The 25,387-nt window shown below is 47.3% G+C and overlaps 3 protein-coding genes across 3 annotated transcripts in view; 1 reads left to right on the top strand and 2 right to left on the bottom strand.

The window, feature by feature from the left end:
• Nucleotides 1–9,538: 9,538 nt before the first annotated feature.
• Nucleotides 9,539–12,327, bottom strand: ARL14 (ADP ribosylation factor like GTPase 14). Its single transcript, XM_048314590.1, has one exon. It carries the CDS (start codon nucleotides 11,171–11,173, stop codon nucleotides 10,589–10,591), a length of 585 nt encoding a protein of 194 aa, XP_048170547.1. The 5' UTR covers nucleotides 11,174–12,327; the 3' UTR covers nucleotides 9,539–10,588.
• A 2,008-nt stretch (nucleotides 12,328–14,335) lies between these two features.
• On the top strand, nucleotides 14,336–18,713 carry B3GALNT1 (beta-1,3-N-acetylgalactosaminyltransferase 1 (globoside blood group)). Its single transcript, XM_048314235.1, has 3 exons — nucleotides 14,336–14,580; nucleotides 15,638–15,742; nucleotides 16,329–18,713. Exon 3 carries the CDS (start codon nucleotides 16,376–16,378, stop codon nucleotides 17,360–17,362), a length of 987 nt encoding a protein of 328 aa, XP_048170192.1. The 5' UTR covers nucleotides 14,336–14,580; nucleotides 15,638–15,742; nucleotides 16,329–16,375; the 3' UTR covers nucleotides 17,363–18,713.
• Nucleotides 18,197–25,387, bottom strand: part of PPM1L (protein phosphatase, Mg2+/Mn2+ dependent 1L) — a 74,344-nt gene continuing 67,153 nt past the window's right edge. Inside the window, exon 4 of the mRNA XM_048314234.1 lies at nucleotides 18,197–24,746. Coding sequence (XP_048170191.1) covers nucleotides 24,397–24,746 — 350 coding nt within the window. The 3' untranslated portion in view covers nucleotides 18,197–24,396. The remainder of the gene's footprint in view (nucleotides 24,747–25,387) is intronic.

The following is a 25,387-nucleotide window of genomic DNA, read 5'->3' as shown; positions in this document are numbered from 1 at the left end:
AATATATACTATATATTTACTAAATGTACACTTAGGTGAAAGGAGCTCCTGCGAATGGCTTTTCATAGCCCTATCTCCCTCATATAAGAAACAAAATGTTATGTAAAGCTGCAAAGATTTGTGTTGCACACAGAAAAATGCCCATTAATCCTGGGGTTTATACAAATGGCATAGCTGGCATTAACAAAAAAGCAGCCCAGTGCTGGGAGGATAGTTTATGATAATCTTGCAGCTGGTGTACAAACACACTCTTCTGCAGAAGACAGGTTTGAAGGGGATTTTTGAGGGGAGTTGGCTGAAGCGCTTTGGCTGAGAGTAGGAATCAAAGATTTGGCCCACGGACATCTGAACAGCTCTGCTGTCTTGTGGCTGTGCTCACACTCACTCATGGCTTGTTCCCTTGTGTAGGGAACATTTTTATTCAAAAGCTGTAGTGCTCCTGTGCATGTTTCCCCTTGGGTTTGTTCATACAGAACCACTGGTTACGCTGTATTTTGCATTTTTTTCCTACTTAGAAAAAAAAGAAGTAGTTATACTTCGAGAAAAATGCTCTGCAGTTGGGGTGGTACTTAGAACCTCACTTTTTAAAATCTTAAAGTGATGAACTGCACAGGCTGGAGAAAGACAAAAGCTTCAAATGTTCCCCATATGACAGGATTCAAAGCCTTTCCATTTATAACCCTTTAATCACGTTGTGTGGGGCACTAAAACTCCTGGAGCTGCTCTGGCTCCTGGTGCTGGCCCCTATCAGATGTTAACGCAGCCAAGGGCCTGCCGATGTCACTGATTTCGTTTGGGATCTCTCCCTCATTCCCACTGTCCCTGGGCTCTGCTGTGTCCCTTACGGCCTGAACATTCCAGCTGCCTCGGGCAGGGATCTCCTCCCACAAGGCCTCTCTGAATGTGAAACAGCCCATAATGAGCACTTTTTTTTTTAGTTAAAGACCTCTAGATATTTTTATTCTCATCTTTTTGGAAGCTACGGTGTGATTAGTTCTGAGATAACACCCAATATTCTGTGTCTTCCAAAGGAGAGGCTGCAGCACAGCTCCCAGAGGGGGCAAATTGGAGGGAGTTCTTCTGGCTCCAGTGGCCCTTTGCTGATTCACATCAGCTCAACATCTGCTCCTGTGATCAGAAAATCAGCCCAGGGCTCCCACATGACACCAAGCAGGAGGCAGGCAGCTTCAAATGTATGAGCAGAGCTCCAGAGCTGCCTCTCTGAGCTCTGATCTCAGCCACTCTGCTTGCTATCACTTTTTATTTCATACAACATTCGTTTAGGCATCCTGGCCTGCATTAGGAACTGTGTGGCCGGCAGGAGCAGGGAGGTCATTCTTCCCCCGTACTTGGTGCTGGTGAGGCCACATCTTGAGTGCTGTGTCCAGTTCTGGGCCCCTCAGTTCAGGAAGGACATTGAGATGCTTGAGCGTGTCCAGAGGAGGGCAACAAGGTTGGTGAGGGGCTTGGAACACAAGCCCTGTGAGGAACAACTGAGGGAGCTGGGGTTGTTTAGCCTGGAGGAAAGGACACTTAGAGGTGACCTTATCGCTCTCTACAACTTCCTGAAAGGAGGCTGCAGACAGGCGGGGGTTGGTCTCTTCCACCAGGCAGCAACTGACAGAACAAGAGGACACTGTCTCAGCTGCGTCAAGGAAGACATAGGCTGGATATTAGGAAAAAGTTTTTCATGGAAAGAATAATGAAGTACTGGAATGGTCTGCCCAGAGAGGTGGTAGAATCACCATCTCTGGATGTGTTTAAAAAAGGACATGGCACTTGGTGCGCCAGTTGAGGTGTTAGGACATGGGTTGGACTCAATGATCTTGGAGGTCACTTCCAACCTTGTTATTCTGTGATTCTGTAATTCTGATTTGGGGATTGCTTTTAATTTACATTGGTACATTTGCTACAATCCAGCGCGTAAATGTTCCCTTTTTAATGCACTAAATCAGAGCTTTTGCAGACAAATTTACAGGTCATGACACAACCATTGGCAAAAATGTTCCTTGGTACTAGAGCTGGAGCAGATCCCAAAAATCCATCAGCTGCAAATAGCCCAAGAAGAAGAGGAATCAATCCTCAGTCAGCAGACTGTGGAGTTGCACTTCCCTGCTGGTGTCCCAGCTGCTTTGCCTTTGCAACACAACAATCTCCTAGTAAAGGAAAAGGAAAAAAAAATCATTTGATATAAAAAGTGAAGAATTGGTTAGTGAAATGAGCCATTTCAGTGTGCCCTGCAAGATGCAGGGATATGATTTTTCCATATTAAAACAAATCCTTGTAGCACCACTGATGGTGGGACAGTGACAAAAACCACTTCTGTCTCAGCTGCTGTTTTGGGGTGAGCTCAACAATATTCCTAAAAGGAGAGGAAAACTTATTATCTGCTGGCAGGTCTGGGAACTCCAATATCCTGGATCCTGCTCCACTTGACTGCAGGAAGGGAAATTGCTTTTACATCCTTAATTCCTCCGGTTTCCAAAGGGAAGGCTGATCATTGGAGCTGTATTTGAAAAATTAAACTACACAATACGCTCAGATAATTAAATGGTGTGAGGCGTTAGGTGATGTGTTTCATGTTGTACACAGAAACACTGATGGGATCATGAAACCAGAGACATTTTTGGGAGCGTCTCAAATTTACACTCTTGTTTCTGCCTGTTAACACTTACAGGGAGCAGAGTTTAGCACATAAAACAGCATCAAACCCAATATGCAACAAAAATGTAAATGTCCAGATGCAGATTGCTATTGTCAGTGCTGTGTCTGAGGCTCATTTTGAAAGGAAACTCGAATACATGACTGAATAAGGAATTTTGAAAGGCTCAGGGCTTGATATTGAGCAGAGAAATGAAAATAGTCGAAGTTTGCATCTCTCTTTGTTCTGCTGTAATGGAGAAAATGAGTGCTCTGAGCAGCAGCACTAACGAGGCCCATTCTCACAAGGCTCAGGACTGAGCTTTCCTTGATTTTCTGATGTCTGATAAATGGTAATATTTCTGTTCAGCTTTTCTTTTGAGGGGGAATAAAGGGCACATAATTTTCCTGAAATACGCAGCATTTCAGCAGCTTCAGGAATCCACGCCTCTGTCAGATCACCGAGATCAAGCCTTTCTTTAATGCTTATTACTCCTCTTTATATTCAAATCTCACTTTACTTATGAACTGGTATCCAGGGCTCTTCTAAATCACAGCCAGCTGAACGTGGAAAAAAAACATAGCAGCAATGGGAATTCCAGTTTAGGAATCTGCTTGTTTGGGCAGTTTGGACACCACTCATTGTTACGAATTTTCAGTGCCACAAAGTGAAACTTCATCTTAATGCACGACGAAAACAAATGTGGACTTTACCTAAAGAGCAGACATTTATATTTATATTTAACAAATTGAAGATAAACTCTGAAAAGAAGCGCATCACTGCTGTAACGAGGCAGTTTTTGTTTGAAAAAGCGATTTTTAGCTGTGTGGTTTAAGCCTCCCCAGAGCGTTCTCGAGCTCCTCTTGTCTCTCCGTTTGAGTTTGCAACCCGATAGTTTCGTTTTGACGAGCTGCAGGAAGCCTCACACACCACAAGATGTCTCAGCGACGAAACACCACATTTTATACACGTATTTTAAAATAACGTAACTCAATTTTTTGGTGTCTGCCTTGGGTTTTCCTTAGTGCCTGACAGGGGCTTTTCAGCAGCACATGGGGAAGCAAAGCCTGTACAAATTTACCCGTTAGCGTGGGCAATAAATGGGTATTTTAAATAATCGATGATCCAAATGACTCAGTGGAAAACCTTAAGCTTCAAAAAGGGAAGGCTCAGTGTAGGTGACAGCTAAGAAATACGAAAGCTTTCCTGTGTAGGTTAAAGGGAAGAGTTATTTGAAACTATAATTAATTTCCACAACGTTTGATTTTAATAAGATGTTAAGTATTTTTAACTATTCATACTCAGGATTAATATTGTTTAGAGTTACTTCGAGGAGACAGTTCTTTGCAGAATATTTTCTCCACGGTTACATTTTCTTTGGGGCCTGATGTTATTTTATCTATGAAACCGTTGCCTTCAGCGTGTAAGGTTAAGAGAGAGAACAGGGAAGTTCCCCCTGTGAGCACCAGGAGGGTTTGCACACATGAAATGTTGACTTTAGAAAAAGAGAAGTTTCAGCATTTGAACCAGAGTGTAAAGTTTTTTTGCTTTCTGTTGCTTTGTGTGTCTACAACACTCAGCACTTTGGCCTGAGAATTTTCTCATTTTTCTTTTTGCTTCCCTTTTCCATTGTATTGCTGTAGTTTACCTTCCCCCACTGCCCCTCCAGATGAACTCCTTAAATTCTTTTTCTGTAATTCTTTCTTGTTTCACCTTTTCAGAGTAATTCAAGCTGTGTAAATAACTGATGGACACACAATAATTGTGTGATGACCTATAGACATTTTAGGTAGATTAAATCTTTAAGTCTTCAACAAAGGAAAATCCATGTGAATTCAGTCCAAAATTATTCCCTTGTGCTGGGAAGAGCTGATGGCACCAGCTGTGAGCATGAGACCCACTCCATGAAGAGACACATTAATTTATCATCTATTAATTAAGCTGTTTGCAGAATGCCTTTATGTTTTGTGAATACCCAAATGATATGAGGGATTTTCACAGGGATCTGGGATGGCCCTATAAGAAATAGAACTTCTCTGACTTTTTAAGGGAAGCTTGAGAGACTCACATTGTTCAGTGATTAATGTGTGTGCTTTAGATAAAGTAACAGAAAACTATTGATTAAGGCACAGTTACCCTTTAACAGCCAAGCAGAATTTCAAAGGAGATTGGCCTTTGTCTGGATCAATAAAATTGTTGCTGCAGTTCCCAACTGTAGTTGCTAAAACCAAACAATACACATGGCTCAGGTTTCAGAGCCAGGTGGTTTATTAAACTCACAAAATTACTTATTTTAGCAGAGATTTCTCCAAAATCAGGGTACTTATAGCAGTAATATAAGGCCTAGAAACTTCTCATTGGTCAGGCAAATCAAAAGGGTAAAAACAAAGTAAAAACAAGTCAACAAAAGGTTAAAAAAAGAGTAAAAACACAGAACAAAAAGGTGATCTTTGCACCAAAGAAAGCACCTTGTAAGACTAAGAGGGGGCAGATGAATAAACATGGGCAGAACAAGGAAATAATAAAAAAATACTCATCAAAAGCTATGGCTCATAAAGCATTGTCAGGAGGTTTGCACACATCATGGGAAAGCAGTGCTTTGAGGAAGGACCTGACAGAAAACTATGAAATGGGGCTGTAAATGTCTGTAGGTCATTCCAAGCACAAGGAATGGCATGAGAGCAAACCCAAAAACCCAAGGGAAATCTGGTAACAAGACCACGAGAGCTGGCACTGCCAGTGGGACTCCTGGGGAAGGACAAGGACAGGGAGAAAGCTCTGCTGTGTAAATGTGGGGAGGGGACACAGAGGTGACAGAGCTGAGGGGAGGTGTCTCTTGGTACAGGTACCACAAACACATCGTGGATGAGCAGGAGCGGCACAGCAGCACCGAGCACAGCTATGGAACACAACACTGGAGCAACTGAAACACAAGGAATGCTCAATTTGCTAAAATCCCCCGTCTTCAGAATGTGTCTGGATTTGTTACTGTCTGTCGCGGGTTCGGTTTGTAACCGGGCGGAAACACCAATTTAGTGTAGTGGTTTGGTCCAAAATACTCATTACTGTTTATCTGCTGTGAGATAAGAATTAGGAGAAATGCAAAACAGGCACCAAACTTGAAAGAATATAAAGAAGTTTATTAACAGACCTAAAAGAAGAAAAAAAAAAAAATTATACCACCTTCAGAACTCTCCTCCTCCCCCCACCTTCCTCCCTTCTCCCACTGACAATGTAAAAAGACAACCCTTAAGATGTTCAGTCTGTTTACCACTTCCATAATAACCTTGTTCAGTCCATTTAGAAAGAGAAGTCTCTTCTTGCTCATGCTATGAAAACATTATCACAACGAGACAGCCGCCCACTTCCAAATATTGTTCAGTCCATTTAGGAAGAGGAGTCTCTCTGCCTGCGTGTGAGTCCTTTCCCCCGACTTGCAGCTTTTCCCGCAACTGCTTTCGAGGGTCCACTCTTGAAGTTTTTTGGGGTACAATTTTAAGGTTGAGCCGTTCAGGAACAAAAACAGAGGCCCTTCTCCTTCCCTGGGAGCAAAGGGTCTTCATCATCTTCATCTTTAGGACTGTCTCTGGGAGCATCTCTAGGAACTGAGGTTTTCTCCTTTCCCATTTGGAGCAAAAGTCCTCATCTGGTTCATCTCTAGGGACTGAGGTTTTCTCCTTTCCCGTTTGGAGCAAAAGTCCTCATCTGGTCCATCTCTCCCTGTCCAAACTTCTCATGCAATTACAGCTGCGTCAGCATCTGCCTATCTCAGCGCAGGTGCTTTTGCTCACGAGTTGAACACTCCACCCCCCATATCTTCATGAAATTACAACAGGATACTCTGATATATCACAGCTTCACAACAGAATTTCAGCTTTAAGCATCTCCTCTCTCTCTTCCCTCAGGTTTTCAGCTCTTCACAGCAATAAAAAGGGTTAATCTCACCTCGGCCTTGCAGCTTTGCAGCTGGAATGTTGAATTTTTCTTATCACAGTGGAGAGGGGGGAGAGCCGAGCCTCTCCGGCTGCCCACGGCAAGGCAGTGGGGGGGGTTCCATGGCTGGAACAGGTCCATGGCTTCAGGATGGCCGTGGCCCGGCCCAGCCTGGCCCAAGCAGGGCCTGGCCGGGCCCACTGGGCCCTGCTCGGGCCCTGCAGCCGCCTGTCCCAGCGCCGGAAACGAGAGAGAGCTTGGAGGGCGAGTTTGCCTATTCTTAAATGTGGATCACAGAGGTGATCACAACTTTAAGTGGCTTAGAGAATTGTCCATATTCAAACTGGCCAGCTGATAGGTTCTTTCAGTTCCCAGAGGAAACTGTAAGCACCCCTTAGCAAGGACGTCCCTTCCGGGACTATGCTTGCTAACCTATGACACTGTCCATGAATTTACATTTGCAAATGGTCCCTGCAGTGTGGTGTGTGCTCAGCAGAGCCTCCGCCCTCAGAGTTTACATCCCAAATTACAGAGAGTTGGCTGATCCAGGCTGTGAGATCTAAGGAGATGGATGTCCAGAATCCAAACAGGATATCTGAGCTAATTAAACTGGAAGAAGCCTAATTGTAGCAGCACAGAACCCAGCATGGCCCATTTACTTTGGGGAAAAAAGCTGTTTGAGGTGCACACAGCACTTCAAAGTGGTGTTGCCTCCCTTTGCAGCAGACTTGGAACTTGTTTGACACAGCAAAGTCTTTCCTTTGGTTCAGTTACCTGTCAGAAATGAGATGGCACCGAGGCATTTTGAGTGACACCAGTTACCTGATACTGGAAAAGCCTTGGCCTGCATTCCTTAGACACTACACTTCCCCTGGATTCTCAATTATTGGGACAGTTGTCTCCCAGGCAAAGCAGGAGGGAGTGCTACTATCCAAATTTGCAATGGTTTCTTCTGCTGCTCCACACCTTCCCTTAAAATGGCATTTCACCCCACTGGACCCACGTTCAATGAGCTCCATGAGTAATTGCTAAACTCAGAAAGCCCTTTGTGACTTTAAACCACAAGGATCTTATCAAGGAATGGCCAGCAGGACAGCTCCCCATCCTCTGGGTCTGTCAGCTTTTAAACGGTCTCATCCAAACACATCTTGAGAGGGCACGGGGTCCTGCAGGCCTTGGGGTTCACAGATCCTTCTTCCCTTTGTGATTCCCGATCTCAGGCGTGTTCCGCTCATTTTATCATGTGTGACTCTTCTGGCAGCACAAAGGAACAGGTGCAGCAAACTGTGTAAGGAATATGAGCAGACACTGAAAGATTTGAGCCCTTTAACTACAAAACACCTGCAAGGCTTCTGCACGAGACTGCCAGAATGCAGCAATTAAAAAATGCAAAACAGCAGGGTGAGCTGATGAAAAAAGTCCCAAACCTGAAACAAAATAAACAGCTGACCCCAACTCTTCAAGGCCTTTCATCCCATGAAAAGCTTTCAGCTCCACTGCCTTGGGGCTCTTCAGATTCCCGTTTCTCACCATCTCAAAGCATCCCAAATCCTTCAAAAATCCTAAAAGTTTTTCAGTGAGTAATCTGTAAAAATTCTAACTAATAAACCAATACTTATCCAGGAACAAATTATCATGGTGCTGTGGGTTGGATTTTAGCACCAGTAGAATTCCTGAAACACCACGACAATTCTGCTCACTGTGTTCAGCCAAGCAGTCCAAGCTCTCCCCAGCAGGATAGAGCTGGAAAACACCTTTGGAACTCCCTGGCTATTGATTTCACCATGGAACACGTGATGGGATCGGATATCCAACAGTTCCCAGTCTTCCACCGGGACTCACACAGCGCCTGTGCTCTGCTCCGTGCAGAGCTGAGCCACAATTCAATTCCGCTTCCTCGGCACCTTCCTGCCCAGGCAACTTCCCAAACACCCATCTCAAAAGCTGATGAGGGTCAGGGAGGCTCTTTGCTCCAGGTCGTTTGGAGCAGTGCATTCCATCTCTGTCTCCTCATCCTGAGGAAGCCCCCGAGTGCTCTGCTGATCCAAGCAGGATGGAAAAGCCCAAGCAGCTCCTGGAGCAGAGGAACTCTTTAAGCCCTGGCACTGGATTGATGTCCTTTGTCGGCTCCAATGGAACATTTATCTCCGTGGGGATCAGTCCTTTGTACCTTATCAGCCTTGCCTTCAAGGGGGCACCGGTGTGGCCACTTTTCTGTGTCTCAGTGATTTTTTTAATTAAACTTTCAGGCATCTAATTCCTCTGAAAAGCTGTGCCTCCAGCCAGCTTGACTGATATTTATTTTAAAGCTTTAAAATTATTCCAAAAGGTTGGGGTCTCCTTGGGCAGATATAACGGGCCTGCCTTCACTTCTCTGGGAAACCAAGCTCTTAGAAAATTCAATTTTTAAATACTTGATATTCTATAAAGTGAATGGAATTGAGTTTATTCCTTTCCTTTGAAGCATAATGTAAAATATTTCTTCAAGTTGATGTGTCATTTAGTCTAATTTGATAACCTGCAGCAGGGCCTGTGTGCCTGAGAGCTCATTCTCATTTTTAGCTGTATGAGCTGGTCTATTTTACAACTTCATTTCTCCCTTCAGAACTTGCTTCTTGGCTAATTAGAGACCCTGGTGCACCCTCGTTAAATCTCTCAGGAGTGTTTCTCCCTGAGGAAGTCCTGAGGCCACAGAACGGAATTCTGCTTTATAACAGACACATGATTTGATTAAGAGAATTCACACTATACCAGCCACATGCAAACGTTTGTAAATGTATTGATATGAATATCACATTTTTAAACATTGACTTGCTGGGTTTAGAAAGCCAACATTAATGACTTTTACAGATCTTTTTAGATGGTATTTTCTATTGAGCCTAAATCATCAGACCAGGCAATGAGAAATCCAGACACCTGCTCTGCTTTTAGCAATGGAGTCTCAGCATGAGTCAGGATTTAGCCCCTGGTAATTAATTAGTCTCAGTATTAATAACAGCTGCTATTGAGAAACTTCCCTTTGTTTACTATTTCAGCAAATCCACCTGATGATTTTTTTGGTCTTTGAATAATCTGTGCATGAGACAACAGGTTATGTCTGGGTGATTTTATTGCTGCTTCACCCTTTTATAACTTGACATTCCTGTCTGTTTATTAGTAAGCATGAAATGTAAACTTCCTAATTCCCACCTACTTCCTTGGTGTAATCCTGCCACAAAAAACCAGGAGCACAAGAGGACCCCTGCCACAACTCTTCCAGAGCCCACCACTGGGAAGTCACTACAAAACCAATGGGATTCAGCTCTTCCCTGACTGATCCCGTGCTGGCCTCCCTCTCCTTCCTCTAAGGAGGGCAATCCAGCAGTGCAGGAACAAGGGAAGCAGCACGTGGATATCTGGGACAACAGGACGTCAGAGCTGCACCTTGGAGACAGCGCTGCAGCCAGGCTCTGTCTGGGGCTGGGCGAGGAGCACGTCCTGCTCGTCACAACCTCTCTGCAGTAATTGTTTCTAGAATGCAGAAACAGCCAACAAGTTCTCCGAGAGCTGAAGCTCTAACCCCACTCTATTTTCAAATGAGAAACACATCCATGGAGCATTTATTACAAAACAGCATTTGATCATTGCTGACCAAATGACTCGGCTGGTTTACATCTTGAGAAAAATTCATTTGAATCTTCATTGGAATTAAGCAACTTAAACACTGCTCACCTATTTCCATGTGCTCAACTGCCCCTTTCTCATCATTCAACTTGAACTGAACAACCCCAAGTAAATAAAAAAATAATAATAAAATGCTACAGAGTCCTATCTCAGGTATGAGATATCCTACCAGGTATATCAAGTATCTGCAGGTATAACAGTAGAATTTAATATGGTCAAAGTTCTTCATAAATATTTACAAAGTCCTTCATAAATATTTATGTATAAAAGTTCTTCAGAATCCAGTATTTCCAGACTTATTCTGTCCAATAAAATATGTTACCAGTCACCAGAACTGGATGATGGAAGTTCTTAGAGGGTATTGAATTCCTTCAGGGTGGTGAAAGTCTCCTTTGACTTGCAGTACTGCTTGGCAAACGTGGCCACTCTCTGGAGAGCTTCTGCCAGCCCTTCTCCTGTGATGGCACAACAGGGCTGCACATACCAGTTCCTGTCACTGCAGTACTTCTTCATCTTCAACCTCCTGGTGATCTCCTCAGCGTTCAGAGCTCCAGGCAAATCCTGCTTGTTTGCCAGCACGACCACCGGGATGTTTTTTATGGATTCATTCTTTAAAATGAGTTCAAATTCTCTCCTGGATTCCTCCAGCCGGCGCTTGTCAGAGCTGTCCACCACGTACAGCAGCCCGTCGGTGTCTTCCAGGAAATTGCTCCAGAGCTCTCTCATTTTCTTCTGTCCTCCAACATCCCAAAACGTCAGTGTAAAATCCTTCCCTGCTTCGATCATATCCACATTAAAGCCAATTGTTGGCATTGTTAGAAAAGCATCTTTATACCTGAACTTGTAGAGCAGCGTGGATTTCCCCGCAGAATCCAGCCCTAGCATCAGGATGCTGGCCCGCTTCACTCGGGAGGGTTTGGCGTTCAGGAGGCCCATTTATCCCGGGGAGTTCTCTATTCCAGCCTCAGGCTGGGATATTCCCCCTCTTCCGTGGGGCCGATTTGGGTCACTGCCTTTCCCCCTCCTGAGGTGAAGCACAAGAGAGGGAGAAGAGGCAGCTCTGAAGCAGTCAAACCTCTGTCCAAACACGCTGCTTTTATCGACTTGATAAGGAGCCAGGAGGCTTCGGAAGGTGCAGAGCTCCGTGCCAAGCCTGTGGGTGGGACGGGCATGAGTAACACCGGCCCCAGTGGCACAGGCACAAAGGTTACAGGCTGCCAGCATGTTTGAACAGCCACGGTCCCAGCGCCTGCAGCCTGATCCATGCACTCCCTGATCCGGCCAGGGAAACGGCTGCCCTGTCTCAGGGAGAATCTCCCTGTGCCTCCACAGCCCTCTGGGAAAACAATGGGATAGGAACATGAGTGGTGAGGAGGGGAGATTTAAGGTTTGTCCATGCTTAAGCAAGCCACACAGTGACCAGGTAGCTGATTTATCGGTGCATCTCATCTCCCAGCAAACTGGTCTCAAGGGGTCTCTAATGTGAGTTCCAGGCCCATGGACTCCATCAAAGCCTAAGAGAGCTCCACTAAAACTGGGCTTTGCTCTAAGCAGCTGCCTCAGTGACTCCTCCTGCCAGAGCTGTCAACTGGGGAGTTTGTTTGTGTTGTTTGTGAACGAGTTTAACTGCACCTTGTAAGGTGGAGACTAAATGCAGAGCTTATGGGCTGGTCATCACTGAGGTTCCGCTGCCTCCAATTAAAAATTCCTGTTACCTTCCTTTTGCTCTACTCTGTGCTCGCCCAATGAAGATTTCCTTCAGGAAAGGGACAAGAACCAAGGAAATAACCGAGTCTTGATAATTTTTTTTGCCACCATTCCAAGTAGTAGAATAAAACAAGAGGAGATAGAAAATTTAGTCAGCTATTAATGAATTCCTATTGACTTTCTATTGTTCTGGTAGTGGGTGCACATTGGGCTGCTCTGACACATCTTGAGTACTGCAGGAGTTGCACTTACACCCCGGAAACCATTTCTCTTTGCTTCAGAAAGTCCAGCATCAGCAAAAAGATGTAAAGGTCTTGTGGTCAAAAAAAGCTGCTGACTGATAGGACAATCATTTCGATAATTACGACACTGGTTGCGTAAAATCCACCTCAGCCCTGACAAACGAGTTATAATCTGGTTTCTCTTGAAGCTAAAAGGGTTAGACCAGGACTAACTGGGGGCAACGAGAGATGACAGTGACGTACTCACTGCTGTACATTTTTCATAGTTAATAATGCCGATGGATTATGTGTAGGGTTTTTTCAGAAGCGGGTCTTGATGTATTAAACCAGGGAAGAAAGCATTTGCATTTCTTTATAAATAAATGGACATGAATGAATGGAAAGATGGGGAGGCAGCAAACTGTAAAACCAGTGTTAAAACGTCAAATGGATCACAATTCCCTGATGCAATTCCAATAAAATATGGGTATCTTGAGCAAGGCAGGGATGGTTGGTCTGTCCTCAGCTGATTTGAAGATCACTCAGAGTTCTTTGCTCTGTGTTTGCTCCACCTGTTCTGGGTGTTTATGGTCACAAGTGCTTTTTCCTCCATCAGCCGTCACTTCAAACAGGGATCAAGCAGAGCCTGACTTTTTACGAGGTAATTCATGCGCTGGCCCGGCCAGGCCATCTGGGCCTCTGCAGGTGCTGGGGTTTGGCAGCTTCTGCCTGTGCCGGAATCCAGAGCGAGATCTTGTGATCCAGAGCTGCTTCCAGTAAGGCTTCCCTGTGTTGCTCCGGAGATCAAACCACAGGAAAGAGCACAGGACGGCCCCTTCTGCCGTCTGGTTCTGACCCCACACTGCACCTGAGCACTGGGAAGGAACCTCCACCTTTGCTTTGTCCAAAGGTGTGTTTGCTCTGCCAGGCTGCGACTATCTCGTCTGTGTTGAGTTTGCCTTTTAGCTCACCCGCAAACCCCAGAGTAATAAACCGGGACGGTTGATTTAGCACCCACTAATCTAAGCTCCAGCTCTGCACAGTAACCCCTTTGTAAACTGGGCAGCTTCATGTAAACCGTGCGCATTCCCAAGTTGTCCAGGCGGGACATTCCAGCGCGTGCTTGATTGATTACCGGGCGTGATGGATGTTACTACTTAAGGCAGTGAATCCTCACCGGAGGCACTTCCAGCGGCCGGGACAGGAAGGACAAGGAGCTCCGCTCTCTCTTCGCGGCCTTTGCCCTCGATCGCTGCCGGAGGGAAGCCGGAGGAGCGGGGGCCGCTCGCTGCGGGGGCTCGGGGAGACGGCAGAGGAGGCGGCTCCTTCCCTCGGCCCGGCCCGGAGCGCCCTGACAGGTAACGGGGATGGGGATGGAGATGGAGATGATGGAGATGGGGATGAGAAAAGGGAGCGGGGAGGCGGCCCTCGGGCACCTCAGGGTGGGGTGAGATGGATGCGGGGGGTACCGCGGGTGTGAGCGAGCCCCGAGCGCTGCTCCGGGGCTTGATTTGACAGAAAGCAGAGAAATGGCTTGAATGGGTCCCTGGACTGGGCAGAGGGCGGCACATCCCCTCGCAGCCATCTCTTCCTGCTCGGCCGGGACCTCGCGGGTGATCCCCGCGCTGGGAAAAGTGCCTGGGACAGAGACCAGGGATGGCTTGGGCAGGCGGGAGTGAGAGCAAGGCGTTGGTAAAGGTCCTTTAAATGAAAAGCTTAAAGTTTTGTTACATTAGAGCATCGTATCCCGGGATCTTGCAAAATTGCCTCTAGTTTCGATTGGTTTTAAGTTTGAAAACGTTGAATCACTGGCTGGTTTGGGCTGGAAGGACGTTAAATATTATCTCGTTCCCTTCCTGCCATGTGCAGGGACACCTTCCATAGACCAGGCTGCTCCAGGCCCCGTCCAACCCAGCCTTAAAGCCAAGTTTAAATAACATTTTTCCAAATTATTTCTGGTGGTAGCTTTAAAAGGGATTCATTTTTCTATACATCTATCATTATGGCATTTTAAAGTCTTTATATTGGAGATTATAGTTAGCAATCTTTAATGAATATGAGAATTTCCCACCGTTTTCCTGCCAATCACGTCCCCACGCCATAATTCCCTACCTGCGTGGGAGATGGATCTAAAATCCCTGTGGAGCATTCTGAGCCTGTGTTGCCTCATATTTGCTTCAAAGTTCACCTGTTTCAGCTGTTGGCACAACCTCAGCTTGGAGGAAAATGAAAGGAATGCCCTGGAAGGAGCAGTTCCTGCTGCAGTTGCCGTCCACAACTGGAAGGGAAAACCTGCCAGCAAAAAGTCTGGAAGTGCTGGAGGAGCTGGAAGGGCTGCGCCTGCACCATGACTGAGCAGAAGCGCTCAGACCTCGCTGCTTCAGCCCCCTCACTTTGGCTTAAGCATAGGAGAAGGTGGGGATTTATTTCCCTGTGTGGTTGCTGTTTCCCCCGGATGTGCTGTTTTCTCGCTGTGTTTGAAGGGGTTAATCCTGCCTCTGCCCTGCCTGCCGGATCCTCCATAAGGATCCAGCACCCTTAAGGCTGTCTTTTGCATAGTGGGGGTAAAGAACCTGAACTGATGTTTATTTTCCCAGATTTTTCATTATGTAGCAGATGAGGAATTGTCTCAAATTTTATTGCTCGGAATGTCATGAAATTGGGCTTTTCTGCCTGCAAAGAATCTAAACATTTATAATATTTTTTCCCATTAGGCAGCCAAGAACTGATCAAACTGAACAGTTTTCAGTGATATGCTTTTAAGTTGATCATCAAAATAAATGTTACTGATCTAAACTCAAATAATAAGCATTGATATATAACATATTTTCTTCCTGTGTGTATTTTCCTACTGTCCACTGAAAGTCAGGTTGATGCATAAAAAGAGAGAAAATTCCTATTAGTTAATCACTGATTTTGAGAGGAATCAGTCCAAAATTCTTCAATTTAAATACTTATTTATATAAAATTGCTTTAATCCATTTTAAAGCCATCATTAGTGAAATGTTCTCCAAATTCTTCCTTTAAAGGATGATTAATTTCAAATCAGATCCTACACAGAAACACGAGGCAGGTGGGCAAATCAAATTCCCTTGGATTCCTGAGTGCTGTGCTGGGGGTTGGATTTATTTCTCAAATATAAAACATTTATGAGTCCTGTGGTGATATTTTTGAAGATAAAGAGTAACTAATTGTGCTGTGAAATTGAACCTTCCATCATCCCAACTGTGTCTTTGTGTGTACTCGTGCAGGATAAATATTATTACTGCAAACATCAGAAACCATTTGGAATTCCCACAGTTAAGCACTGGAATTATTTTGGCTTAAAGATGTCTAAAATATACAATAGAGCATATGCAGTTTTAGGGAAATACAGTGAAGGCAAACACTGGAGGGGACAGGACTGGGGGTCTGGTTTTAACTGGGTTTTGTGAAGATTTATCCATTGGAATCTCTACTCCTAACCCTGCAGCAGCAGCTTCAGCACGGATTCCACAGGAGCTTGGAAGGACCTGCTCTGGAGCTTGAGCTGCAGGCCGAGCTGTGTGCCTCAAATCCAAAAATGTCCTGGCTAAAGGTAAAAATGGTCATGATTTTGGTCAAAAACGGCTTTATTACATCACTTGATTTAAGGAAGTTGATTTTTACCTTTCCTCCCCTCCCCAAGCAGCTGCTCAAGCCTTGAATGAGGATAAAATCCTTGCTTGTACTTCTACTTTCTTGTCCCATTTGCTCTAGCTCATGCAAATCAGTCGGACTTCCTGTCTTTCACAGAAGTAACAAATTTTTGAGGCCTCTGAGCATCCATTTGCCAAGCATTTGTTGGATTTGGTGCACGGTGTTCTGTCCTCGAGGTGGAATTGAGTCAGAAGCGTTGTGCTGAGATCCCTGGGATCACAGCCCTTGGAGTGGGATCCTGGGTGGAGATCAGCTCCCTGCAGGGGAGATTGCCAAGGTGAAAGCCACGAGGTTTCAATGCAAACCCTGCTCGGCAGTGGCTCCATGTCCTGCCGTGATGCGTGGGATGAGGGGCGTGACAGGATCAGGAGTGCTTGGATTGGCTGATAACACAGGTAATTCCAGCTGGCACTTCAGACAACACAAGGAAAAGGTAATATTTGAACAACAGCACTCTGAATGCCACTTTCCCCTTTCTTTTTCAGCAAGGAAGATGCTCCAGGACTCTGAGGGGCACCAATAGATCCCAACCATGACACTGGTTCCAGTCAAAGCCTTGTACATGAGACCCTTGAAGTGGATTTTTCTGTTCCTGATGGTGTTTTCCCTGATAACCATGTGGTACACAACCTTCTCCTTCAACACTGGCCCGGAGAACATGGACCTGCTGCACTTCTACGAGTACGAGCCCGTGTACCGGCCACAGCGCCTCTTCACGCTGCGCGAGCACCTCAACTGCGCCGACATCAACCCCTTCCTGGTCATCCTGGTGGCTTCCAGCCCCAGGGACGTGAAGGCCAGGCAGGCCATCAGGATCACGTGGGGCTCCTGGGATTCCTGGTGGGGCCAGCGCGTCCTGACCCTGTTCCTGCTGGGGCAGGACACGCACAGGGAGGACAAGGCGGCGGCGCTGTCGGTGGAGGATGAGAGCATCCTCTACGGGGACATCATCCGCCAGGATTTCATGGACACCTATGAAAACCTCACCCTGAAGACCATCATGGCATTCCAGTGGTTCTCCGAGTTCTGCTCCAGCGCCAGGTTCTTCATGAAGACCGATGCCGATGTCTTCATCAACACTCCCAACCTGGTGAAATTCCTGCTGCAGCTGAATTCCTCGGAGAACGTTTTCACTGGGTATCCCTTCATCCGTAACTTCGCCATCCGAGGCTTTGACAAAAAAAGATACATCTCCTATGAGGAATATCCCTTCAAGCTGTATCCTCCCTACTGCAGCGGGTTGGGATACATACTGGATGGGAAACTGGCTCTGAGGGCTTATGAGCTGATGAGCCACATCAAACCTCTGAAATTTGAGGATGTTTATGTGGGAATTTGCTTAAACATACTCAAAGTCAACGTCACTATTCCAGAAGATACAGAACAATTCTTTCTCTATAAAATCCAATTTGATACCTGTAAGTACAGACATTTAATTGCAGCTCATGACCTTACACCAAGTGAACTGATCCAGGTTTGGCAGGATTTGTCAGCCAACACTTCAGAAACTTGCCTTTGATTCTGGGTTCATTTAGAAACTTAAATTTGGTGTAAGAGTGGGTTCTAGAGATGACGTTGACTGCTAGGGCAGCGTTTCTCCAGGGCATCCCAATGCTGTTAAGTAAAAATAGCAGGGATTCACAGAGCACTTTTCCATGTGTGTATCCCACACCCAGAGGGTACTTTGGAATGCTCTGTCCCGTCTGCCTCTGCTGCCTTTCCCTGTGCACGGAACAACCCTGGGACTTCTCCCTGAATCTTCTGGAATGCACGGAGTGTCACTGAGGAAAGATGTTTCTGCCAAGAAACCAGCTTTGAGGATGCTTCCCAAATTCCTGCCTGGATTGTTTTTATTGTTTTATTGCCACTCTCCATTATTTGTTCTCTGCCCAGTACAAAATTAACCCAACCTCTTTTTTTCTACGTAACCCTCCCGAGAGTGTCACACCTTGGTGTTTGAATGTGTCACCTCCACAGCACTTCCAGGAGTGTTCCCAGCCCGGGGATCCTGGGGGATCTGCAGGAGCTGATGAAAAATGCCGGGAATGTGGTGCACTGTGTCTCTGTCCATATGAAATGGAAGGGCTTTGGTGTCTCTGCTGTGTTCCCAGACCAGGGAGATGCAGTGGAGCTCATGAGCAGTTTGGACATCCCAAAAACATTGGGATAATCAACCCCCCCACACCTGTGTGGGTGATGCATCCCAGGAGTTTTGGAACCCTGCAGGGCAGATGAAAAACCATTTCTGTTGTGATTTATGTCTGCCTCCAAATGAGTTTTTTTGTTCCAATTTTAAAATGCAAAAAAGGAAGAAATTCCCCCTTTAATACTTGCAAGAAGACCAACTCTGCCCTGTGTGTAAAGACCGGTTTTTAATCACTTTATTCATATCAGCAAGGCCCAGTTTTCAGTAGTTTACACTTCTAATGGACAACGATACAGAATTTGCAATTGCATGAACATAATTAACCTGGACACATCCACTACACGGGGAAGAGACTACGGAGACATCCTGGCCACGCTCCCAGGGATTCCTGCTTGGCTGGCACGATCCCACAGCCCCATTGTCTCTTAGAGACAAAGCACGAGGGCTGCCCAGACCTCCAGGAGCACGGCTGAGGTGTCCCCAGTGCCTCCAGCACGCTGGGCTTCATGGGCAGTGCTGGGTTTTGCTCTGCTCAACAACTGCACGCGGGGTTTGGGTGGAATTTGGGGATGGGGTTGTGTTTTTTAGGGATAAAAGGTCTTGGGGACAACACTCTCCAGACAAGGATTTGCAGATGTCAGTGTTCTAAGGATGGATGGTAAGGAGGTCAAAGCTTTTAAAAAATAAAGGCTTTTTTTTTTTTTTTTTTGGAAAATACAGTATTGCATAACTGAGGGAACGATGCTCTTGTATTCCTAGATCCAGGTAAAATTCCAGCTGTGCCGTGGGTTTAGGAGCTGGGATTTGATTGTTCTCTGAGCAGATCCTGGGAGAACTGCCTTGTTCTGTGATTGCTTACACACCTTAAACCCCAAACCCCTCAGTCTTTCTCTGAGCCTGCCATGTGAAATGCTTAGAAATAAATTATTTGCCACAAGAACACTGATCCTACAGCACAGTTTGTATTGCTTTTTCCAAAAAAAGAATGGAATTATGACTCTGCTGCCTTCAGAAAACGGATAAAGCAGAGAGTGCTCGGGGTGAGGGAGGAATGAGAGTTATGGGGAGGTGAGGATGGCCAGAAATTCTCCTGTCACCTGCAGGAATTTGGGGGTTTGTGCCCCAAATGCTGACACTCTCACAGGTTACAAGGCTTGGGTTTACACACAGTGATCTCTTTGTGCCACCTGAAATTAACTGTCACCTACAGTGACACCAACATTGGAAAAAGATCCATCCTGCTCCTGGTTTTCCTAAAAAACCCTCATTTCCAAATCTGGTTTGTATTTGATTCTGTCCTTATTATTGCTTAAAAGGCTGTAAAATTCCTAACGGAGCTCCTGTTTCTGCTCAAAGCCACTCTCAGGGAAGTTTTTAGTGTGAGCAGCCAGGCAAAAGGTGAAAAACCTTAAAAGCATGAAATAATCTGGGCATTGAAATCGGGGGGGGGGCCAAATTTTATTGCATCTGCCTAGAATATTGTACTAAAACCAAAGTGTGTAAAACATAGGGTAAAAGTTTCCCAAATCCGAAGTTTTCTTTCTCATGCAGCTGTATTAAATCAGAATTCCAAATATTTGTGATTTTGATAGGAAAACTGTGGGGTTTTCTGACCTGAAAAGCCTAATAATAATAATAATAATAATAATAATAATAATAATAGTAATTCATTGGGCAAAGGTGTTTGGAAATTGCTGTTGGGTGGGGAGCAAAAGTGGGTTCCAGTGTGAAATTCCCAGTCTGGATGTTATTTCAGAGGAGTCAAAATGCTGCAATGCTTTGTGTGCACTCTGGAACAAACAAATTCCAATAAACCATGCAGGATACGTAGGGGCAGCATTCCCTGTGGTCAGTTATAACCGGGATGTTTGGGATATTTCCCGAAATTTTGCCTCACATTTGTGGATGGTTGGTGACAGAGCAGGCTGGAAAAGGGAGAGGCTGCCTGTGTCCATGGAAGTACTGATCCAAGTCCACAGGCTTCAAAAAAATGCAGGATTGGCCATTAAATATTCAGGGAAAAAAGTGCTGGAGTTCCCTGTTGCTCAGATAATTCCCAGAATCCCAGACTCGTTTGGGTTGGAAGGGACCTTCAAAACCACCTCATTCCAACTTAGGACTGAGCACAGCAGACACAGGAGCTGCCCTAATCCATGAAATCCATGAAGTCTTCCCTCAAGAATTGCCCTCAAACCTCTGTTTGAGGCTTCAGCTGCATCCACCAGGTTTTGCTTACCGGGGCACCCAGATTATCCTCCAGCACTGGACACAGCTGATCCCTGGAATTTTAAGTTACCTAAGGAAAAACCATTTTTATAAAACACCTGCTCCCCTAAAGCCTCGTCCAGTCAGCGTGAAAAATAAAAGCAATGGAACTCCAGCTCATCATTAACTGTACAGATCGCTTTATGCTGGGAGTCCTCAGCTTTAGAAAGGCTGTTTATGAATATCTTGGGCACACCAAGGGCCAGCAGCAGCTCTGGGCTCTGCAGGGGCCAAATTCCAGCAGAACATTCTCAGGAAACCTGGAATTTTGTACAGGGGCCTAAAATCCTACTTTGGGTGATGAAAGGCTGGTGAGGTGTTTTTTTCTGTGGTATAATCACTTATTAAATGCTTTTCTGTGTAAAACAAGTATCAGCTACATTAGCAATAATCCATATTATTTAAAGCAGGGCTGTCATATATCCTGAGACACAAAATTCCTTTTTTTTTTTGTTTTTTACACTGTGGTGTTGGTGTTTCTGCAGCCAACACTGCTCAAGCTGATGCAGCACTTTAATTCTGACTTCTGGAGTCTAAAATCGTCCCGATATTTTAATTTCACCTCTGTGAATGGTTTAACCCTGCGACAACAGCAGCAGCCGGCTGAGTCCTGGGAGCTGAAATCATTTATCCCCGGAGCTGCTGTGGGATTTGGGGGAATGCTGCTGGATCCGTGCTCGGGGCAGGCTCAGGCCACTAGAAGGAGCCACGGTGCCACCAACCCGGCTGTCCCCAGCTCCAAGGGACAGGCTGGGAAAGGCACAGCCCTGCCAGGAATTCTAGGAACGATCAGAGTGCAGAGGAATGAACTCCACGGCAATCCGTGCTCCAGGCTGAGAGAATCATTAAAATCCCCCACGTGAGTGACCTGGGAGCTCGGATATCCCTGGGAACAGCCCGAATTCCCGGAGCGCTGGCTCGGCTGAGAGATTCAAGGTACATTTTGTCATGTTGGACCATACGGAAGATGCTCTTTGGCAGCGACTCCACACATCAGTTCCGTGCCCCGAGGCTCCCGCCGGGGGAACAGATGTCCCCGAGGGGATCCAGGCACAAAACTTCCCTGGATGAGCAGGCAGGAGGAGCTCCCAGCTGTGCCAGCCGCTCCCACCCAAAGGCAGCTCCCTGTTTCTGGAGAGGAGCCCGGGCAGGAAAGCAGCAGGAAGGCCGGAGTGCCGGAGCCCTTCTGCCACAGCCAGCGGGGGATTCCCGGCTCCGGCACCTGGCAACCCTTTCCAGATGGAGGATGGAGCGTTAAGGCAGCGGGAGAACCCTGGATTGGTCAGGTTGCATAAGCAATATGGACATGGATTCATCTTGTCAGCCCCCAGCTGTGTCACGACAGAGTTTGGCACAAATCAGCACGACTGGAAAGTTGTAAATGCCTTGATTGGGATGAAAAAACTTCCAACCTTCCAGCAGGGAGCACAGGTAGGCACTGCACATGGATGTGGGAGACCACACGGAGCCTCTCACCTCCATCAGTCCTTCCTCTTTAAACCCGAAGCAGCTGAAACTCTTTTTTAAAGCAATCAAAGCAAAAATCCCCAGGTTAAGCAGAGATCGTTGGCGTGGATAGCTTTGGCCAGGACAGCGCTGCCGGGGAGAGGCAGCTGAAGGTGCTAAACCAGCTCCTGCTGCAGCTGCAGCCACTTGGAGGTTGAACAGGGCTGACTGGGAGCTGCCTGGAGGGGCTGGGAGTGACAGGGAATGGTCCTGGAATGCTCCAGGCCAGGCTGCAAACCACTTCTGCCCTGCCCTGCCCTGCCCTGCCCTGCCCTGCCGTGTTTGCCTCAATCCTGTGAGCGTGGCTCCCTTCCATCGTGAGCTGCTCTCCCTCTGCTTTCTCCCGGCTGGGAATTCCTGCCAGCTCATTCTCCTGGCTATCCCAGTGCTGGAGGGACAGCCAGCGAGCCGTGCTCCAGAGGTCATGGATCCCTCAGGAATGCTCACTGACCTTGGGATGCTCCGTGCAGCCAGGAGCTCTCATTCCAGTGCTGTCGATCTATACTGGGAATTCCCATTTTTCTGGGAATGACCATCATTCCAGCTTCTCCAGAGCCTGTGATGGATGAGTGGGGATGCCCCTGCTACACAGAGCTGTGGGTGGAATTCCCTTTTTCCCAGGGCAGCTGTACCCGGGCTGTGCCCCCCAAAGGAAAGGCACAAGGGGAACATCTCCAGCGAAGGAGACAGGGAAGGCAAACTCTACGCACCGAGCTGGAGCACAGCTCCACCACAGCTGCTGTGCCATTCCCAGCCCAGCATCCAGCACTCGCATGGAATTCACGCTCCAGGGCTGCACTTGGCAGCGCCCTGCCCTCAGGTGCCTTTTCACACGGAAAGGACTGAAGCGCTCCGCAATTATTGCCATTTCCCGGTAGCTGCTCCATGGAGCTGCCGGGCTGCGCTGCACATCCACTGAGTGCAAAGGACTAAGAACGGCAGGAACCTCCCATCCTCTGGGAGAGGAGCACTGCAGGCTGGCTGCCTGCTGCTCCAGAGCATGCTGGACACTTCTCAGGGGCTCTCTCCGGAGCTCAGGATGAGCAGAGGCTGCCACGGGATGCAGGCACATTTTGCACAGCACCGGGAATTCCAATTAAGGGCTGTGATTATCCCCAAACAAATTAAAGGAGGGAAGTTTGTTGACGGAGAGGTGACCTAGGGACAAAACTGAACAGACAAAGATGGGGATTCCTTCTCGAGCAGGAATTTGTGCTCTTTGATTTTTGCCTTGAGAGACCCTGACCCCCTCAGCACCTCCCCAGCACAGCTCAGCCTCACCCAAAGCCCTGCAGGAGAGTGCTGGTAAATGAGGAATACTGTACTTTCCCAAGGAACAGGCAATGCCAGGGAATCCATCACATCCCTGACCCACCTCCAGACTCAGACACGGGCAGCCTCCATCACCCTGAAGGCTTAAGCAGATTGCCCAGGACCACATTTTGGGGGAGATCCCAAGGATTTTTGTAAGGCAGGATGAGGATAAACGAGCCATCCAAAATCCTGCCTGTCCTGTCCCTCTGCCATGACACAGCTGCTACCAGAGGTGCAGCACACTCAGCCTGTCCTTATTCCAACTTACAGCATTCACAGATTCCAAAATACAATTAAATACTGAAGGTTAGACCTAAACATACTTTTAAAACCTAGATTTAACACAACCTTTCGTCTCTACAGTGCACTGATGCTGCCTGGCATTTGCATGTCATCCCCAAACCTGGCTCCAGAGGGGTCTGCCCCGGGATTAACACCACAAATCCATCTGCAGTGGTACAAGGAAGTCTTTCACAGGCTTGACTTCCAGCTCTGAGGAACGCCCTGCTTGGATGAGCTTCCCAACAGTCACTCATGGAATTCTTTTTCTCTTGCATCACTTTCCAAGTCCGTGCCACAGAAATAAGGTCAGGGTGATTCTCGGTGAATGACAGACATTCTGCTACCACAACTGAGCTCTCTTCTGATCCAGGAGGTTCAGAACTCCCGGGATTTTGCTGAAGTTCACCATTAGTTGGTTTGGATACAATATGGCCTAGAAGAACTGTTCTAGAGTAATGCACAGCCTGAATAAACGTGGTAATTCAGGAGCTCTACCTACTCACATGCTTGGCAGGGTTTATTTCGGGGGGAGGTTAAACAAAGCGAGAGCCAGCAGTGGCAGCAGGCTGAAAGTTGGCTCCTCTTCCTCCTTCAGACCACAAACCCTTCTCCTATCCACCCTGATCACTGCAGGTCACAGAGATGAGGAACATGAGAGCAGCTTCTGAGCAGTGACACCCACGAGGGGAAAGCAGCAGCACCGCCCTGACCCTGCCGTGCCCCCGCGCCCGCCTTGGGCTGGCACACGGGAAGGGAGGAATCAAACCAAAATCTACACAGGATTCATAAAGAAAAGTGAGAAACGGGAGGTTCCAGTCGGTTCCTAAGGAGCAGCAAGGGCACAGGAGGCAGGGACACGGGGACAAACTGGATTCTTGTTGTCGCTCAGCATGGATTTGTTGTATTGCTCCTTTGTCAAGCCAAGAGCAGAGCCCCAAGGGCTCCGCTCCTCCCGGAGAACCCGAACGGCGTTGTAGAGCTTCCTACTGTGGTTAAAATGTGCGAGTCTGTTCCGAGTCCGGAGCGAGCCCGGGGCTCCCTCACAGCTGTTCCTCTGCTTTGCTGCTATTCCTGAACTTCACCACCATGACTGTGATGTTGTCGGGGCAGCCCCTGTAGAAGGACTGCAGCACGATGCTCTTGGCCCCGAAGTGCGGCTCGTCCAGGCGCTCCTTGATGAACCGCACGGCCTCCTCGTTGCTGAAGGCATCCCACAGCCCATCCGAGGCCAGGATCATGAACTCTGGCTGCAGTTTGTCCAGGTCAAAGCTCAGGATGTCGGGGTCAGGGATCACAACGTTCAGGTTCTTCAGGGGGTAATCGCCCAGTGAGCGCGACATGGCCAGGATGCCCTGCACGCGCCACGAGCCGTTGAAGCTGATGAATCCACCTGGGGAGAAACAGCAACGCTCAAAGCGTCTCTCTGGAACGTCAAAGCAGCTCTCTGCTTCCTGCCAGACCCCCCCCAAATTCATCCTGAGGGGTTACAGAGCTCAAAATGCAGGAGGTGCCTTTGGCAGATCTCGGAGTGCTGCGGGGAAGAGCTGGATTGCAACAATTCAATCAGGAGTGGCTCTGCCTTCCCCAGGAGTGGCTCTGCCTTCCCCAGGAGTGGCTCTGGTTTCCCCAGGAGTGGCTCTGCCATCCCCAGGAGTGGCTCTGGTTTCCCCAGGAGTGGCTCTGCCATCCCCAGGAGTGGCTCTGCTTTTCCCCAGGAGTGGCTCTGCTTTTCCCCAGGAGTGGCTCTGCTTTTCCCCAGGAGTGGCTCTGGTTTTCCCTAGGAGTGGCTCTGCCTTCCCCCAGAGAAACCCCCAGCTTCTGGAACAGCACAGGAATTCCTGCTCCACACAATTCCTCAGGGAACCTCTGGCAATGAGCAGGAGAAAACAGTGAGGGCAGATCTTGCCATCCCTGAGTTTGTGAGGACAGGTATTTATGAGATGTAGGGACAGGTATTTATGCTGGTGGGAGCACACTGATAACCTGAGGGCTTTAAAAACGTTTAATATTCATGGAAAAAGTTGTTATTCC

Source organism: Corvus hawaiiensis, chromosome 10 (genome assembly GCF_020740725.1).
Source record: "Corvus hawaiiensis isolate bCorHaw1 chromosome 10, bCorHaw1.pri.cur, whole genome shotgun sequence".
In the NCBI taxonomy this organism is placed as follows: Eukaryota; Metazoa; Chordata; class Aves; order Passeriformes; family Corvidae; genus Corvus; species Corvus hawaiiensis.
The sequence above is the reverse complement of the archived record's forward strand: the minus strand, read 5'-3'. Positions and strand labels throughout refer to the sequence as shown.